This window comes from Ornithodoros turicata, unplaced genomic scaffold (assembly GCF_037126465.1).
Source record: "Ornithodoros turicata isolate Travis unplaced genomic scaffold, ASM3712646v1 ctg00001168.1, whole genome shotgun sequence".
NCBI lineage: Eukaryota > Metazoa > Arthropoda > Arachnida > Ixodida > Argasidae > Ornithodoros > Ornithodoros turicata.
This window is the reverse complement of record NW_026999486.1, coordinates 111,038-129,907: the sequence shown is the minus strand read 5'-3', so window position 1 is coordinate 129,907 and position 18,870 is coordinate 111,038. Positions and strand designations below refer to the sequence as shown.

The 18,870-nt window shown below is 49.3% G+C and overlaps 2 protein-coding genes across 2 annotated transcripts; both read left to right on the top strand.

Moving 5' to 3' along the window:
• Positions 1-2,983, top strand: LOC135376595 (uncharacterized protein K02A2.6-like). The gene is made up of 2 exons (XM_064609119.1): positions 1-72; positions 362-2,983. Exons 1-2 carry the CDS (start codon positions 1-3, stop codon positions 2,981-2,983), a joined length of 2,694 nt encoding a protein of 897 aa, XP_064465189.1.
• A 296-nt stretch (positions 2,984-3,279) lies between these two features.
• Positions 3,280-4,539, top strand: LOC135376594 (uncharacterized protein K02A2.6-like). Its single transcript, XM_064609118.1, has one exon. It carries the CDS (start codon positions 3,280-3,282, stop codon positions 4,537-4,539), a length of 1,260 nt encoding a protein of 419 aa, XP_064465188.1.
• Positions 4,540-18,870: the final 14,331 nt, after the last annotated feature.

Sequence of the window (18,870 nt, the reverse complement as noted above, 5' to 3'; positions counted from 1 at the left end):
ATGTCTTCCCAACGTCGCCTGCAGCAGCTTCTCACCAACGAAGAGCTCGGCGACCAGAAGCCAACCCAGCTTGTCAGAGGCTGAGATAGACCGGACAAGGAGGACGACAACGAAGTGTTTGCGCTCGCGCACTGTTCTGTTCGAAGCGAAGCTTGGCCAAAGCATGTGACGGGCTTTCGCTAAGATGTACTGTCTTTAACTGAATAAATGGGAAGTTATATTACTGGCGACGAGGGAAGTACGAACTCCACGGACACTACAAGATGAATCAGGCAAGGCTTCCTGAATTCGTACCAGGCTCCAGTTGGAACTCGTGGCGTGAACGCCTAGAATTTTTCTCTTCGAGGCGAATAACGTGCAGGACGCAGCTAAGAAAAGGGCTCTGTTGTTCACGTTTTGCGGCGAACAGACCTACGACAAGGTGCGAGACTTGCTGCATCCGCTCACACCGGCGCAAGTTCCGTATGACGACATAATCGAACGTCTGAGCAGCCATTTTGAAACAGGTCCTTCTGAACTTCTAGGGCGCTGGCGTTTTCACAAAAGGGATCAACTTCCTCAAGAGACAATCTCTGAATATGTCGACGCTTTGAGAGCTCTAGCTAAAGACTGCAATTTCGGTAATGTTGCCGTTCCATTACCGCTACCACTTGCACCAACCACACGATCGCCTCCCACGGCGCACGGTGATTCCCCAGCGACCCAAACTGCAACCATGGCTTCAGCGATCGCTTCACCGTCACAAGCAACGGTCTCACAGGCTCCGACGACCGCTGTTCCGGCTTCGGCGAAAACAATTTTACCCTTGGAAGTGATGCTACGAGACAGATTCATCTGTGGTCCGAGGGACGTGCACCTGCAGCAGCGTCTACTCTCCGAAAGGAATATCACATTCCAAATGGCGGGCGACACTGCGAAAGCCATGGAATCCACGGTTTCACAACAGGCAAGCATGCGCAGCAGGGAAGAAAACAAAGTACTTCAAACTTCAGCAACCAGAAGCCCAAAGAAGAATAAGCTCCCTAAGCCGTCCAAAAAGTGCTACCGTTGTGACGGTGCGCACAACCAGAAAAGCTGCCCTCACCGAAATTCCACATGCCAGTTCTACAAGAAACTGGGGCATATTGAAAAAGCATGCATAACGAAGAAAAAGAAGCAGGCTTCCGGCACGCGCTCATCTGGACGTCAACAAGCGAATAGTCTAACTGCCGACGAAGCAGATTCGTGGAACAGCTTATTCACGGTCAACTCCATGAGCCAATCGACTGAGAGCTTAACCGTATGGGTTACGGTAAACGAACGCCCTTGCTGCTTCGAAGTCGATTCCGGTGCATCATTTTCAATAATGAGTGAGAACACCTTCAACCAGCAATGGGACAGCAACAGACCACGTCTACTGAAAGCAGCATTGAAATTGAGGACGTGGACCGGCACACCGCTTCAAGTCCAGGGCAAAGCACGAGTCACCGTTCAGCTACACAGGAAGCAAGCAAAACTCGATCTGTACATCGTCGCGGGAACTGGAACAAGCCTCCTAGGGCGAGACTGGTTTGAGCCACTGGGAATTTCACTGTCTGGCATTCACCGAGTCATGGAGTCACAGTGCCAACCACTACTCGATCAGTTCAGCACCCTTTTTAATGGCAAGATTTCAGGCCATGTAGGCGACCCTATACACATCGAGCTGCAGCCACACGCAGTCCCTAGGTTCTTGAAGTCCCGCACAGTGCCACTGGCATTGAGGACAGCAGTCGACAAAGCGTTAGACAAGTTAAAAGTGCAAGGCATTCTGAAACCCGTCTCTTCTTCGACATGGGCTACGCCGCTAGTAACAGTACGGAAGCAGAACGGCACCTTACGTCTATGCGGAGACTACCGTAGCACGGTGAACCAAGCGGTAGCGAAGGCAGCGTATCCGCTTCCCACAGTAGATGATATGCTGGCTCTAGTTCAAGGAGGCAGTATCTTTTCCAAGATCGACCTTCAGCAAGCGTATCAGCAGTTACGAGTGGACGACGCATCCTCCGAGCTACTCACGGTGAACACGCCACGTGGCCTATTTCGTGTCACATGCTTACCTTTTGGTGTATCTATCTCGCCTCTGGTATTCCAGAAATACATTGACAGCCTTCTGGCAGGGTTAGAAGGTGTCGGGGCGTACCTCGACGACATTCTCATTTCTGGCAGTACCCTCGACGAGCATAACAAGCGTCTGCGCTCTGTGCTTAAGCGCTTGACTGATGCAGGGCTCAAGGTTCGTCTGGAGAAATGCCTTTTCGGCGTACAAGAACTTGAGTACCTTGGGTATCATATCAGCGCAGCTGGCATCAGACCCACACAAGTCAAGGTCAAAGCTATCCTTCAGGCACCCAACCCAAGGAACAAGAAAGAGCTGCAGTCCTTCTTAGGATTGCTGAGCTTTTACAACCGTTTTCTAAAGGACCGAGCGTCGGTTGCAGAACCCTTGTATCGGTTGCTACACAAGGACACACCATGGTTTTGGGGATCCCAAGAACAAGACGCTATCGACAAGCTCAAGCAGTTGCTAGCTGCAGCACCAGTATTGGCACATTTCGACGTTAACCGGCCCGTTTTGCTGGCATGTGATGCCTCACCATACGGCATAGGCGCAGTCCTTTCGCAACGGACACAGAACCACTTGGATGTTCCAGTGGCGTTCGCCTCACGGACACTCAGCAAAGCGGAGCAGAACTACGCGCAGCTAGACAAGGAAGGCTTAGTGGTGGTATTTGGTATGAAGCACTTTCATCACTTCGTGGCTGGTAGGCATATAACCGTGGTCACAGATCACAAACCGCTACTTGGTATCTTCAGTCAAGAAAAACAGATACCAGCAGTACTATCGCCTCGGATGCTGCGCTGGTGTCTCTTGTTAAGCGCTTACGATTATACACTGATATATCGTCCGGCTCATCGGCATCAGAACGCAGACGCGTTGGTCCGTCTTCCGCGTCTTGCGTGAGTCGTCTTCCGCTTCCAACCACAGCTAATGAGGACACTGCTACTGCAGACATTTTAATGCTGGAATCAGTCGAGTGTGAACCACTCACACCAAGACACATTGCAAGCTTAACCAAAGAAGACCCTATTTTGTCCAAGGTTTTTCAGGCTGTACAAACCGGCGACTTTTCCAGTTGGAGAGAACAAGCGTTCACACCGTATAGGAGGCGTACCAGTGAGCTTTCCACGTGTAAAGGATGCGTGATTTGGGGCTCACGTGTAATTTTGCCCAAGAAAGCACAATCCCTAGCGTTAAGAATGCTCCACGCCAACCACCCGGGTATCGCAGCCATGAAAAGTACAGCAAGAAGCCATTTCTGGTGGCCCAAGCTGGATCATGATATTGAGATCACGGTGAAGAGCTGTCCGATGTGTCAGACTTGGGCTCGCGCTTCTTCACCACTCGTGGACATAGAGTTCGAGCGTCCCCACACGCCATGGCACACGCTACACATGGACTTCGCGGGACCCATCGACGGTTGGTCGTACCTTATCGTCATAGACTCATTTTCCAAATGGCTCGAAGTCAAGCGCATGCGAAGCACAACGTCAGCACGCATAATAGAACAGTTACGCAACATTTTTGCGACGTTGGGCATCCCTAGGGTAATCGTCACAGACAATGCGCCCAATTTTGTTTCGGCGGCGATGGCGAATTTCTACACAAGGAATGGAATCAAGCAACGAACAAGCGCTCCGTTCTACCCATCCACGAACGGACAAGCAGAAAGGATGGTCGGAGAAACCAAACGTGCTCTCACGAAATTAACTGACGGCAGCATCGAGTGTCGGTTAGCACGTTTCTTGTTCAAACAACACACCACAGTGTCTACAAGTACAGGGAAGACCCCGGCGGAGCTCCTCTTCGGGCGGCGCTTGACTACGCCCCTGGATTGGATGCACCCAGAAAATGACTCGTCCAGTCACGAGATTCCCCAAGTTCTTCCACGGTCCCACGACTTTGAACCTGACCGGTTAGTCTTCATTCGCAACTTCGCGGGAGAGCAGCCGTGGATACCGGCCGTTATAATCAAAAAGATCGGTCGTTGTTCATTTTCTGCGAAAACTGCAGACGGCAGAGTTCACCGTCGGCACGTGGACCACATCAAGCCACGTTTGCTGAAGAGCGACCATGTAGCGACATGGGAAACAGCCAAAGCAAGCTTACTCAACTTTCCCCTCGACATGCAGCATACTCCGCAAGTGACTCAGTCGCACGGCCATTCAACTCAGGAAGGTCAGTCAGCTGAGAGTAATGAAAGTCTCCGGCCCCAGAGTCAGACCCCAGGTGACTTGCCCCCTCAACAGGAATCTTCAAGCAAGGATCACCAGCCTCCAGAACCAGCTGGCCTCTCTGAGCAGGCAGAGCACAATAGCGAGGAAGTGAACCAGCCGGCAAACTTTTCATCGCAAGAGCAGACAAGAAACGACTCTACAGCACAAAGTGCTCAGAAGAGAGGACGTTTTGGCAGGGAAGTTAAGACGCCTAAGCGCTACAAAGACTTTCACTTAAATTAGTTAAATTAGTTTAAGGCATGGGTATTTCTTTACTTAGCCGGGGGGAGTGTCAGAGGCTGAGATAGACCTGACAAGGAGGACGACAACGAAGTGTTTGCGCTCGCGCACTGTTCTGTTCGAAGCGAAGCTTGGCCGAAGCATGTGGCGGGCTTTCGCTAAGCTGTACTAATTTTTGTCTTTAACTGAATAAATGGGAAGTTATATTAGTGTCCTTGCTACATCTTCCAGGTACTACATGTGCAACACTTGGCATCTTCTTGACCTAACAGGTTCTCCAAGTCGATTCTGAGTGCTCCAAAAGTACCCATCAGTTCAATGCTTCCGCTCGGGTCCACACAGTGTCCTTGCTGCATGTTCTAGGTGCTACGTACACAACACAGTCCCCTTGAGCTAACATGTTCTGCACGTCCGTTCTGAATCCTCCAAAAGTAGACACTTCCATTATCAGTCCAATAGACTGTGAACGAAAGAGAGATGCTCCTGCATCAGAGTGGCATATCTTTTAGTGATCGAGCGAACGACTGAGCGCGTGATTGAGGGTGATATCAGTGATGTCGTTGAGGATGGTTGGCCAGATGGCTTCCTCTTCTTTATTTCCACAACACACTCCCGGCGACAGCAATGATAAAACAATTTGATGAAGGCATGCGAATTTAGACACACGGTAATCATTTTGATGGTCATTTGGTGATGAAGTTCATGAGGCAGCCATGCTAAATGCGAACATATCTTTTATATATATATATAATGCAGGGAAAAAGCTATTAAAGAAACAAGTAGATGACACTAGACGTGTTTGAAATTCAAAATTACATATTAAGATGGCTTCTATGGCTGCGACGCAGAGAAACATACTCATGGAACGATGCGACAGCACCAGAGGGCACACGTTTCGCCGTGTTTGCGGCTCGTCAGCTCTGGGTAGCTGCGCATCGTTCGAAATTGGTAAACCAGGGGTCACTCAGCGAGCGATCTTCACCTGGGAGGGTGACTGAGCACTCCTCAGTACCACAGAGCAAGCCAGTGAATTATAATGCAGGGAAAAAAGCCATTAAAGAAACAAGTAAATGATACTAGCCGTGTTTGAAATTCAAACGTACAGATTAAGATGGCTTCTATGGCTGCACGCAGAGAAACAGATACTCATGGAACGATGCGACAGCACCTGAGGACACGTGTTTCGCCGTGTTTGCGGCTCTTCAGCTCTGGGTACCTGCGCATCGCTCGGAATCGGCAAAAGAGGGGTCGCTCAGCGAGCGATATACACCTGTGAGAGTAGGGCGACTGAGCACTCCTCAATGCCGCAATTTCAAACACGTTTAGTGTCATTTACTTGTTTCTTTAATGTCTCTCTAATGAATTTATAATTCACTTTCTTGCACTGTGGCATTGAGGAGTGCTCAGTCACCCTTCCAGGTAATAAAGATATTCAATAAGGATGAGAAGCGGAGACAGTGCTTTTACAGGACAAAGTATAAAGGGGGAACGTTATTAAAAGCTATGAGGGGTTATTCGACGTTTCGACAGCAGCGCTGTCTTCAACAGGAATGGGATACTATGGTGACGCAAGACAATTCCAAAGAATGAGAGGGGAATATGTACAAGGGGAGAGGGCAGCACACGTGCTTTGTCAAACAAAGGTAAAAGGGTACAATGAATCGCTCCATGCCCGTCAGACGGCTATTATATCAGACGGCTACGAAGTTGAATGAAAGTGAAATAATAAGACGTGGACTACAGAACAGGATTACAGGAACGTTAACAAAGACTAATTTATTTAATGGGTAATTTAACACATAGATTAAAAAAAGAGAATGGTCGACGTTTCGACAGTGGCACTGTCTTCGTCAGGACAAACTTTTGTCCCAACGAAGATGTCTGCGTTTTTGTCTGAGGCCCTACTGGTCTTCACAACATTGCCATTTACATTATTCTCACTTCAGAGTTAATACATTACAACTAGGGAGCAGGCCCGGTGCTAGGGGTGTGCGGGGCCTGTTTCACACCAGCAGTAATGAAAAGATAAGAAATGATAAGATTTTCGCAGTGGGATATTTTAGCAGTACGGGAAATGGTAGCAGGAGAGAAGGGTCTGGGGGGGGGGTCACGTGACGCTGATCGAAAGAGGAGGAAATGGGAGAGGTGGCTTCTCCCTTCTTGTGTTCTCAAGTTTTCTCCAAGGTCGGAGCGGTCGGTTGGGTACGTCACGCGGGGCTCCGCTAAGGAGTGCAAAAAGTGAGCCCTCCGGAAGACGCGAAGGGCAACAACGATGCCAGGTGAGGGCCGGACGCTCCGTCGGAGCATAACATGACTTCACAAACGATGAAAGAAGAAAGTCACTGAAAAGGTTAGCCAACATGTAGGACTGTAGGAACCCACGTCTTCTGGATTGGCGGTCCAAGGCTCTACCACTTGAGCTAAGCTAACACACCACCCCCAGCGACTTCCAAGGGAGCGTCATCTGAAGGGACAATTCTGCCACTTTCTCCTCACTTATTCTGCTTTCACTCTTACATTTTTGCTCACCCATACACACATTTATAAGACGGGTCGACGCAAGCCCCAACTGTTGAACATGAGAGAACTGATGTCCTAGAGCCCTGGACCGGTAATCCAGAAGCTGTGGGTTCGAGTCCTGCAGCTGGTTAACCTTTTCAGTGACTTTCTTCCTTCATCGTTAATTCCTTAGGCAATTTGAGGCTTTGTATGTATTTGTCCCTTCTGTGTTGTTCCCTGCCACATCGGTTCTCTCATGTTATGACGTCACAGTTCTCAAAAATAAAAAATTACTTTACTCTAGCTTTCGCAATACGTAGAGCCAAAATATTTTGCAGGAATGTAAAGTGAGACGAGAAGATCTTAGTAACAGGACTTTGGTAGGATTCTGAAGACACGAGATTTAGTCCGTAGTGGCACTTTAACGTTGTCTTCGTGTCACCTGTTTTGTCGTCAGGGGGAGGGGAATATATTTATTAAGAAAAAGAAAGGAAAGGTCGGCTTGCTATTCCAACGAAAAAGGAAAAGAAGGGAAGAAGGCAAGAAAAAGAGACGAAAAGGAAATGAAAAGAAGAAAAGGGAAAGGGAAGAAGAAAGGATCAAAGGCGAACAGGAAGGAAAAGGAGAAGAAAAGAAAATGCGAAGAAAAGGGAGAAAAGGGGAAGGACAAGAAGAAAAAATGGTAAATAGTTAAAGAAAAGGAAAGGTCAGCCAGAGGATGTCGGCTTGCTATTCCAAACAACTTTATTTTCGGTCTTGGAGAGTGGGGAGTTTCATCGCAACAGGCGATACTCTACCCCAGTGCTTGGTGGAATGGGGGGAATAAAATAACGAGCCCCTTTACAATGACGATCGAAGTCCGATGGTGTCCAGAAATGTCAGAAGAGCTTTGAGCGCAGAGCGTTGCTGGGCTGGATTGGGCCAGGGACCAAGCAATTTCGGTAGGGAGAAAGGGCCAGAGTCCAGCTGACGGAGAGACTCGGAGAGTGTGATTCGGGAAGGTTCGTAGTGAGGGCAATGAAGAAGAATGTGCTCCAGATCCTCAAGTGCACCACAGTGGCAACAGGTGGGAGAATCAATTTGTCTCAAGCGGTAACGCCACTGAGCTGTAAAGGCCACATCGAGGCGCATGCGGTGGATTAATGCAGCATCCTGACGAGATGTGTTTCGTGGCATGCGGAAAGCGAGCATGGGATCAACTCTGTTCAACATAGAGGGGGGAAGAATGTCGGTTGTCCGTTGGCGGGAAGCCAGGGGTGTCACTAGACGTCGCAGAATTGAACGGCGGTCTCCTCTGAGCAGAACAATACGGGTCCGGTTCCGAGACGAGAGTGCTGCTTCTGCGGCGCTGTCGGCCTGCTCGTTCCCCACGACACCACAATGGGCTGGAACCCACTGGAGAACGAGCCTGTGGCCTGCGGCGTAGATAGTGTGGTAAGCCATTAACACGTCGGTGACTAGGGGTGCGGATGGGCCTCGTATGCCGGAAGTTTCAATTGCTTGAAGTGCAGATTTGGAGTCTGTAAAGACTGCCCATTCCCGGGGTGGAAAATCAGCGATGTGTTGTAGAAAGAAGAGGATGGCATAGAGTTCCGCAGCTGTGGAGGAGGTTGGATGTGAAAGGCGTCTTCCGTGCACGACGCCTTCGGATGGAATGACGAAGGCTGAGGCGGACTTGTTGTTTCGGGATGCGCCATCAGTATATGCTGCCGTAAACGTAGAAAACTTCTCGTCTACCAGAGCATGAAAATGGGCTCGGAGGACTTGAGGGGGGACCTGATCTCTTCTTTGCAGAAGGTTTGGGAGGCGTACAAACGTGGGCGGTACCGGGAGAGACCAGGGGGCTTCCGGCGGTATAGTGTCCTTAGTTATGAAGCCAGTGAGAGTCTGGCGTGTCCTCTGCGCTACTCGATAGAAGTCGCTTCCAGGGCGGTATCGAATTTTCCTGAGTAGCGGGTGGCGGGGAATGTGAGCACGCAAACGGAGGTAGTGCCGAGCCGTTTCCCGTTCACGGAGAACTTCAAGCGGGAGCTCACCAGCTTCAGCCAGTACTTGTCGTGTTTCAGCCATTCTTGGAACTCCGAGGCATCGACGAAGGCTTCGAGCAAACAGGGACCGAAGCGTATTTAATGAAGTTGTTGATATGCTGTGAAGAATAGGAAGGCTGTAAAGTACAGTTGCCCTCACCAATGCCGCGTGAACCGCGAGCAGGGAACGCTGATCACAGCCCCATCCTGGGCCAGAAAGATGTTGGATTGCGGGGAGCCATCGCTGCACTTTAGTTTCAAGGTGTTTAATGTGCCGAGCCCAGCGCAAGTCCGAGTCGATTACCACGCCAAGGAAGCGGTGAAAGCGTACTGGTTCTAGCTTCTTTGAGCCAAGCCAAAGTGGGAAATTGGCCATAGCTTTACGCGTGAAAGGGAGCTCGACACACTTTTCGGGTGAAAGGTCCATCCCGAGGTGCGTCAGGTACGTATGGATATTGTTTAAAGCGAGCTGCAGGCGGCGCTGGAGAGCCGGGCGTGATTTTCCTACTGTCCAAAGGGCGACGTCATCTGCATACACGGAGAACGACACTTTGCGAGGAATTACTGATTGTAGGCCGGCCATCACCACGTTAAACAGTGTCGGGCTGAGAATGCTTCCTTGGGGGACTCCTTGGGGAACAGGATGCTGAGGGCTTTGGCCTTGGGACGTACGGACAGCGACAGTTCGGTCCGTAAGGAAGTCGTGGAGCCAGATGAAGAGCCGACCGGATACTCCAAACGAGCGCAAGGCATGCAGCACACAAATGTGCGAGACGGTATCATAGGCGCGCTTGATGTCGAGGAAGACCGATCGGACGATCCGTCGATGGGCTCGAGCATGTTGAACTGTAGAGACTAGGTCGAGAACTGGATCCATGGAGCTTCGGTGGCGACGAAATCCAGCCATTTCGTGAGGGAACGCACGTCGTTTTTCGAGCCACCAGTCGAGGCGATGCAGAACCATTCTCTCCATCAGTTTCCCCATACAGCTTGTCAGGCTCACCGGGCGAAAGGAGGATAGGGCATTTGGGGGCTTGCCTGGTTTCAGGATGGGAACAACCAAGGCCTCCTTCCATGTATGTGGTAAAGATCCTTGTTGCCAAGACGTGTTATAGACATGAAGGAGAGCTTGGAGTGAGCGCTCGTCAAGGTTTCGTAGAGCGGCATAGGTGATTTTATCGGGCCCAGGGGACGAGCTGGCGTTCACAAGCTTCAACGCTGCCTTTAGCTCGATTAGTGTGAAGTCACGGTCCATAACTTCCGGGGGACGGGGCCAGTCGTGGTGAAGTTCAGCCGTCAAAATGTGGACAAAACTGCGGTGTAGGGGCGTGGTCGAGGCAGCCGCCGGAGTCGTTAGTACCACACAGAAGTGCTATTCCAAAGAAAAAGGAAAAGAAGGCAAGAAAAGGGGACAAAAAGGAAAGGAAAAGAAGAAAAGGAAAGGGGAAGAAGAAAGGAGAAAAGGGGAACAGGAAGGAAAAGGAGAAAAAGAAAAGGTAAAGAGAAAGGAAAGGGGAAGAAAGGAGAAAAGGGGACTAAAGAAAAGGGCAGAAAAGGAAAAGAAGCAAAGAAAGGAAAAGAAGAAGAAGAAAAGGAAAGGAGAAAACAAGGAAGATAAGGAAAGGAAAGGCAGAAAACAAAACTGAAACTGAAAAGTCACACGCACAGTCACACAATCAGAAGACGTTGACAAAGTTCGAAGCGGGGAGAAAGGTCTATTTGTCGTCATGGTTCTGAATCGTGGTTACGGGAGAGTGGCTTATGGTTCTGCAAACTTGACAGAGTCGAGCTTGCCTTATGGATTCCTACAAAAGGTACACACGAGTCTTCGTGGTGTTGGGGTACTTGGGGTTAGGTTCCTTGAGGTTGCGCCAACAGGGTCAGGGGTTCGTCTACGCTGTTTCTGTGCTTTTTTTTTTTTCACATGTCCTGCTCCCCTCAATAATGCTTCTGCCCTGAGGGTAATAAAAATCATGATTGATCGGCCATTGGTGGATTTAACAGAAGTGCGTTCATTAAAACTTGAAAACCCTTTGGGGACTCCCCTTCACCACGCTACACAACCCTTCACACGAGCGTGCACAACGCTAACGCAAGACAGCATCCGTAGGCAAACGAGCCTTTCGGGCTTCCTCCGATTCAACTTGGCGGCGCCGCCTCGCAGCCTCAGGCTTCTTCCGCCGCCGCTCCTCCGCACAGCTTTCATGACCCATGGCACGCCCACGCAAACACGTCTGAACTTGTCGACCACTACAGCTGCACTGCCGACGCGTCGCGTGTCGTGTTCTCCACGCGCCCTATCCTTCCCTCTATCCCTCTCCACTCACCGCGCTTGCGCACCGCGGCTTGGCTACAGACAGACCACGCCGCGATTCTTTCGTAGCGAGGACTCTAATGCTATCATTAATAGGTAATTTCTTAGTGGGCAGTCAAGTTCCCGGGGTAGTCAGAGACAAGCGATGTGGTATCGGAGGGTTTCCGCCGTCCACACTGTCAGAGGCTGCTGAGGTATACCGCAGGTAGTTCAGAAGCTCTGCAGTAATATCACGGCTGTAATTTTAACGCGTTCCTTCAAAGGGAGAGAGAGCAACATTTATTTAGCAATCGGACAGCAGCGAGGAGTCGTATTTCTTCTGTTATTCCCTGACGACTTCTTCAGAACCTGAAGAGCGGAACGTCGCGACCTGTGAGAGGACGATTCAGATTTCTCTGCATTGACCTTTTTTGACGAGTTCAAGCTACTGACATTGTAATATGAAGTATAGTTCCTCTCAATTACCAGTTTCCAGAGTGAATAACCGTGTGAGTAACCGGGTTCGATGACCATTTCAAGTGCCGACGAATTCAGGGATTTCCCTACGCCCCCCTCAGGGCGGTGTCCACCCTCCCTGCATTTTTGCAACACCCTCCCCCCGAAATTTCTCAGGTGACCTCAACCAGCTCGGGCACCAGCACGTTCTAGCTGGTAGTGAGCCCGGTGCAGCAAATTACATCCTGTACTGTCAAACTTGGGCTGTAGGACCACAGCCATGCAGATGATCGTACCGTGCATTTGTCCAAAATCATTTGAAAGGGACTGTTTCATTGCATATATTGTGCGCATATACTAGCAAAAATCTGTGCTGGTACGCAAACTCAATGTAGATCATCAAGAACCATTTGCGCCCAACTCAATCGAGCGAGGTATTCCGCTTTTTTTCGTCTAAGGTTTTCACCGTTGGTTGCTACGTATTCATTGAGCTTCGTGAGACAGGGTGCCAGTACTTTTTCTTTGTCGATCGTGTCATTATGCATCTTAATGTTGAAATGCCGTTCATAATGAATATGTATTCTAATGTACTGTGTTCTAACATGTACAAATAAAACGGGAAAGCTGTACATATATATCACCATTATGCCACGATTCTTTCCGTGTCTAAAAAAAATTCCGTAAATGGAACCTTCACCAAGCATACCCCCCCCCCCCTTGAAAGCTTGGCACTCCCCTCCAGCAGTGAATTTCTGGGAAAATTACTGCCGACGATGAGCAGTCCCAGGGAACAACCGAGGCCAGGCAAGTCACCTCACTTCCTTATCCGTGTATTCGCACGAGTAACATTCCCCCAGAAGCGGAAGATGCGAGAAGCGGTAGAACTTTCTGCTGTCACGTGATCGTGAGCGCTCAACGTCGTGCCTAAATGTACACCGCTAGCAGTGGGGAACATCTTGCTACACAGCCACAAGATGTTCCGTAGCAGACGACAGGAAAACATGCTGGCGGTGTCGTCTGCTAAGCGTCGTCTGCTAAATGCGCAGTTCGCCACTCCCGATATTCCGCACCGTGTGAATGCTCAAAATAACACAGGTCGGAACTTGGCCTATGTGAGCAGTGTTTTCGTTTTTTCTTCCACTAGAATATTCCGTGGGGGTGTCGCTCGTGTGAATACACGGTATGTGCCCTTGTGCAGGAATTCGTGCCACTGGCTATAAAACACACGTACATCTCCGAAAAGAAAGAAAAGTAATAGGAACGTGTGGGATCAAATCCGCAGCGGGAACCATGGTCGTTGGATGTGCTTAAAGGATTGAAAGGTTAGCGCTCCGCCTCACAAAGTTCTATTCATACCCATGCAGTGGCGAATACAGGGGTCGCACGCCAGTGGCGCTGCTATGGGTTACCAGACCTCGGCAAAAAAAAAAAAAAAACTCATGAGTGCGATAAATCGCGATATCCACACTCACAATCACCGAAGCGAAGAGTCTAACGTGGTTGTAATCATTTTGACAAGGCACTTGCGATTATCTTAAACAAGGTAGATGGAACATGAATGAGGTGGGAAGTTCTTACGGTTGCGCCCAGCTGTCATCTTATCTCGCTGGTTCGAGTATTACGATCACACTGTGGCGCCCCACGGCGGTGCGAAAAAAGCAATCTCAATACAACCGGACTACGTGATGGCGCGCTTCATGTAATGATTTCGTGAGTGCGCCATCACAAGCTGCGACGCTTTGAAGGCCGGTGCTCTTTGCTTGAAACTGAAACAGCTCGGGCTTACTTTATTTTCTTTTTTTTAAATCTTTTTGTGGCATGGTCTATTCTTCTGCATTGTATCCCGTATCGATGCCGATGCGCATTTGTTGTACTGGGGGTACAATTGTACAATTGGTTCTTCGTTAGATCTACATTGTTATGTAGCCTCACGTTTTTATTATAACGGCTTTCACCAGACCTTCAAGCAAATCACAATTTGTCCTGTTGCCAGAACACTAGTTTGCGTGTGCACAAACTCCCCTGCATGTCCCTTGCGGAATGCAAATCACTATTGAGCGTTTGAAGCGCAGCATTTCCGGAGCCGGCGACAAAGTCGTGGCACAAGTTATAGTGCATCGTACGCTATCGTCTTTGCGTACGTAAGGGACAGCATGATGGTTCTGTGCACTACGCGAAACTCTCTTTATGTATTTCGCGTGCCCAAAACCGCCAACGCTATCCCTTACGTACGCAAGGGCGATAGCGTATGATGCACTAAACCCTCCAATGTCTTTGTAGTTTGCTACATGAAACGTCGTTCTACATTGCACACGTTTTGGTCATCAACGGCCTCGGCGGCTCATCGGTGTAGCGTGTTCGCGTATGATCACAAGATCGCGGGGTCGAATCCGGCCGAGAAACTTTGTAGTTGGGTACAAATTGGTTAGAAACGCCGTCTTCCGCGAGGGACGTTACATACGAAGTGCCGTGTGGTGAGCCTTCATCACAGGTGACCCTCGGGTGGGCAAAAGCAATCTTCAGACCGACCACTGTGGCGCCGCTCATGATCTCAGCTGCCTCGTGACGTAAACCCCTACTACTAATAATAATAAAAGACCCACCAATTATTATTGTTACTACTATTATTATCGTCGTTTTCTTCTTTTACTTGCTATTTTTTTGTTCCTGTGCAAAGGACTGGAAACCCGCTTTTATTGCAGCCCCTCTACGCCAGACTTTACAACCAACAGACTGTCGCTATTTATGATAACATACCCCCATTTTTTCTTTATTCACATCACATCACATCACATGATAACATACCCTCTCCCCCCTAAAAATGAAGTGTTTTTTTTTCTCTCACAAACCACTCCTGTACCATACCAGAGATGATACAGCGTCAGCAGCTGGCGCTGCGGGGTGGCACGTGTGTTGTTATCGCTATCGCACGAATGCACTCGTAATGCCCCATAATCACGCTTTATAATAACGCCAACGTGTGACTGCAGTCACCAGTGTCACTGTTTTTTTCTAGAAGCGTCTTAGCCAGCGATAACCAGCGATCCTCCGCTGAGTAAGTACAGTATCGCACCGGCGCTGCAATTAGTTTCCTGTGAGTACAAGATGACGGACGCCATTGCAGCCACTGCTGATTACGCGTGCGACTGAAATGGGCGTACACTTTATCAGATGATTGTGATCGTGAGTTAGCGTGAGTCAAAATGCCGAGCTCTGTGGGTTACCCACTGGATTAAGTGATTGCACGCTTTCCCTGATGGCAAATGAGGTGTCATACTTGGTTTTTACCATATGCTTTTCGATGCGCTGTCAAGATTGCTAGCAAGAATAACACACGCACACAAGGACATCCAAACAAACAAGGACACGTCCGAAGAAGCACAGTTTACTGAAAGTCGAGTGTAATAGTGGTGGACGGGTAGGTGGAAGACCTTGAACAGACCCGTTAAACTAAAGAACATTGATAAGAGGCATATCGGCCACCCCCATTGCGCTTGACATCTTGACAGCATTTCTGGCGCTTGCGATGGCCCGATACGTCGCGCCTGATAACGATAACAATTCCCCCTTTCTTTCTAGGGTTTTCTTTCAATCCCTCATCGACGCCCCCTGCACCTTCTGCCGATTCATATGATATTCCTAACCGATCATCGTCATTTGTCACTGAGGCTGGTGACGTCGAACACTCCTGGGTATACCAAGGTTAGGCGTCCAGTCCAAAGTCAAGCCGTGCAAAGGTTAGGCCACTTCATCTTCAGCTGCTTGGTAAGTTGATGCTCGCTGTTGTTCTTCCTGAAGGTGTTGTACGTCTTAAAGGGGGTTGCGGCAATCTTGAGGTGGGCTGTTGACGGTAGTTTTTGCTATAATTTCGCGGCTTGTTTTGTATGTTGAAAACTAGCGAAGTGAAAAGAACCGACCCTGTTTCAAACTTTACAAATGCCGTAACAACTTAGCGTTCCCGATGTTGCATATTTGGGATAACGGGGCAAACGGTAAAGAAACATTAGGATTGCTTAAAGCCTTGGTCTTTTTCAGGATTGCTGGTTTATCTTCTGTGTGTGTCACCACATGGATCTGCGCTGGATGTGTTGTCTGTGTACTTTGGAGGCACTACGGTGACGTCGCTGGAGTTACTCTGCCTATGGTGGACAGCCGTTGACGGACGGGCAGAGATTCCTTTCTTAGCTAAATACGGCCAAGTTCCTCGCACCTTCTGTAAGAAACTGTTTAATCTCCGTTAGCGAATATTGGTTCCAGTGGTTGCGCCCCGAGTTCCAGTGGTTGCGCCCCGAGTTCCAGTGGTTGCGCCCCGAGTTCCAGTGGTTGCGCCCCGAGTTCCAGTGGTTGCGCCCCGAGTTCCAGTGGTTGCGCCCCGAGTTCCAGTGGTTGCGCCCCGAGTTCCAGTGGTTGCGCCCCGAGTTCCAGTGGTTGCGCCCCGAGTTCCAGTGGTTGCGCCCCGAGTTCCAGTGGTTGCGCCCCGAGTTCCAGTGGTTGCGCCCCGAGTTCCAGTGGTTGCGCCCCGAGTTCCAGTGGTTGCGCCCCGAGTTCCAGTGGTTGCGCCCCGAGTTCCAGTGGTTGCGCCCCGAGTTCCAGTGGTTGCGCCCCGAGTTCCAGTGGTTGCGCCCCGAGTTCCAGTGGTTGCGCCCCGAGTTCCAGTGGTTGCGCCCCGAGTTCCAGTGGTTGCGCCCCGAGTTCCAGTGGTTGCGCCCCGAGTTCCAGTGGTTGCGCCCCGAGTTCCAGTGGTTGCGCCCCGAGTTCCAGTGGTTGCGCCCCGAGTTCCAGTGGTTGCGCCCCGAGTTCCAGTGGTTGCGCCCCGAGTTCCAGTGGTTGCGCCCCGAGTTCCAGTGGTTGCGCCCCGAGTTCCAGTGGTTGCGCCCCGAGTTCCAGTGGTTGCGCCCCGAGTTCCAGTGGTTGCGCCCCGAGTTCCAGTGGTTGCGCCCCGAGTTCCAGTGGTTGCGCCCCGAGTTCCAGTGGTTGCGCCCCGAGTTCCAGTGGTTGCGCCCCGAGTTCAAGAGTTCTCCCCCCCCCCCCTCGAAGCAGCCGATTGGGCACGAGTCACTTCCGACAACCTCAAGCTAAAAGGTCGGGGAGTTCTCTCGCTTTGATCGTGTCGATGTCCATCGTGTCGGCTTGATGTTCGTAGCTTCGCACCTTCGTAGCGGCGGGCGCCATAGCATCGCCGGCTCTTGCAAGCAGGTACAAACAAGGAAGTTATGGCCTACGCGCAACTATTCCTCCTAGGGTAGGAACCGTAACCATAGAAGATACGTAGCATCAAGGAGGGCTCTCCAGCAGATATATATTGAATCGTCAACGTATAATCAAAGTACGAACAGTTACTGACTGCTCTTTTTTCGGATATGCAACGCACAAAGACTGTACAGCTACAACGGCGGCTATGTCCTCTTCGACATTGAGCACAGCGACGCCAAAAACTTATGTGGTGACACCAATTTTACGGACGGTTTCGCAGACGCGTATTACATCAAGAAGTTTGCAAAAGTGATTTGGGGAGTGCAGTTCGCTTTGAAGATCTGTGAATACTCTCATATATATGAGACTGTGCTGTGGTACCATAAAGGTCAGAACGTACATATATGTTCAGCATCTTGCTCTCTACCCCAACGAGATCACGTTTCATCACTGTATATTTATGTCCACACAGAGTATCGAAGCAACCCGCAACAAACATGTTACAGTAAATTACAAAAGTAATCACATGTTACTTTTACTGACATTACTCATAACTTTTACAAAACTATCGTGTGTGTGTCCTGTGCTGGCACTTGGCAGAAAGAGAGTTGCCGACTGGCGAGTTAAAAGATGTAGATGAGGATGATGACTATGAGTACAACACCGCGTTGCCAGTGTCCGCATCGACACAGAGAATCTTCCGCATGGCTGAAGACGTGTTTCCTCATAAGAGGGGGTAGCCCAAAGACTGCCACTTCGAGAGTCCGTTGCTTCTATGCTGCAAGAAGAACTTTCTTTGCAATAAGAGAGAGTGACAATACCTGTGATGAACAGAATAAAATGTCTTGTTGTTACAACATAGTGCTCTTTGACAATTATTTTCCACATCTTCAATAGCGGTGCGATTAACTTCGCAGTAATGACTCTGTAATGTAGTTACTGTTTCGTAGTAATTCTAATATAATTTCATTACATTTCAAGTGCAGTAACGAGTAATGTAATATATGTATAATTAAATTCTAGCTGGAGTAATGAGTAATGTAATTTAATTACATTTTAGAAGTAATTTACTCAGGTATGTTCCTGATGTATAGCAGAGAGCCGTCCCAATGAAGAATACGCCATTGCCGAATTCCGTAAACTCTTGTTCCAAGCTGTACCAGCAAAGGCTGTACAGCCTACTTCCAATTCCCAGTTTCTCCTGCCTTCCTTTAGCCTGGTTTAACAGTAAAATGCAGATCTATGTGCCTCATTACAAGCGGACTTTCCAGGGAAAAAAGAATGCGATTCGTAATGTTTCAACGTTACTGTCCAGAATTAACATCGTGCATTGTGCATAACCATTGTGCAGCCATTATTGCGTTTTATTTCGCTCACAGAAAAATGTGGGATGTCCATTCCTTTAATGATTTTTTGGACACATTGAGTGCGAAACTCGGGATTGCAGCATGTTAGCTCTACAAAGCATGCCATGAACAGCATATTGCACCATGTCCAACGAAACAAGCGAGAAGAAATAATGTTTCAACGCATTCATCCACACATATATGTTTTTAACACATATAAACTTTACTGTTCACAGTGCTGAATTCTTTATGCCAGGGTAGCTGAACTGTACAGGGCTAACGTTTGGGGTCTGTCTTCTTTTCCAACAAGTACACTTCTCCTGTTTACTGTTGGTGCTGACACTAACAACCGAAATGAGAACATTTTTTACAAGAAGTCAAATCGAACGCTCGCAATATAGAAGGAGTAAAAAAAATGAAGGAAAATTTCCTTTTGGAATGTGCCACATGGTCACGCGGTACGTGTTACTAGCTGTGGAATGAAATGTTGAGATGGCTGTCCGCTTATACGCGTTTTCTT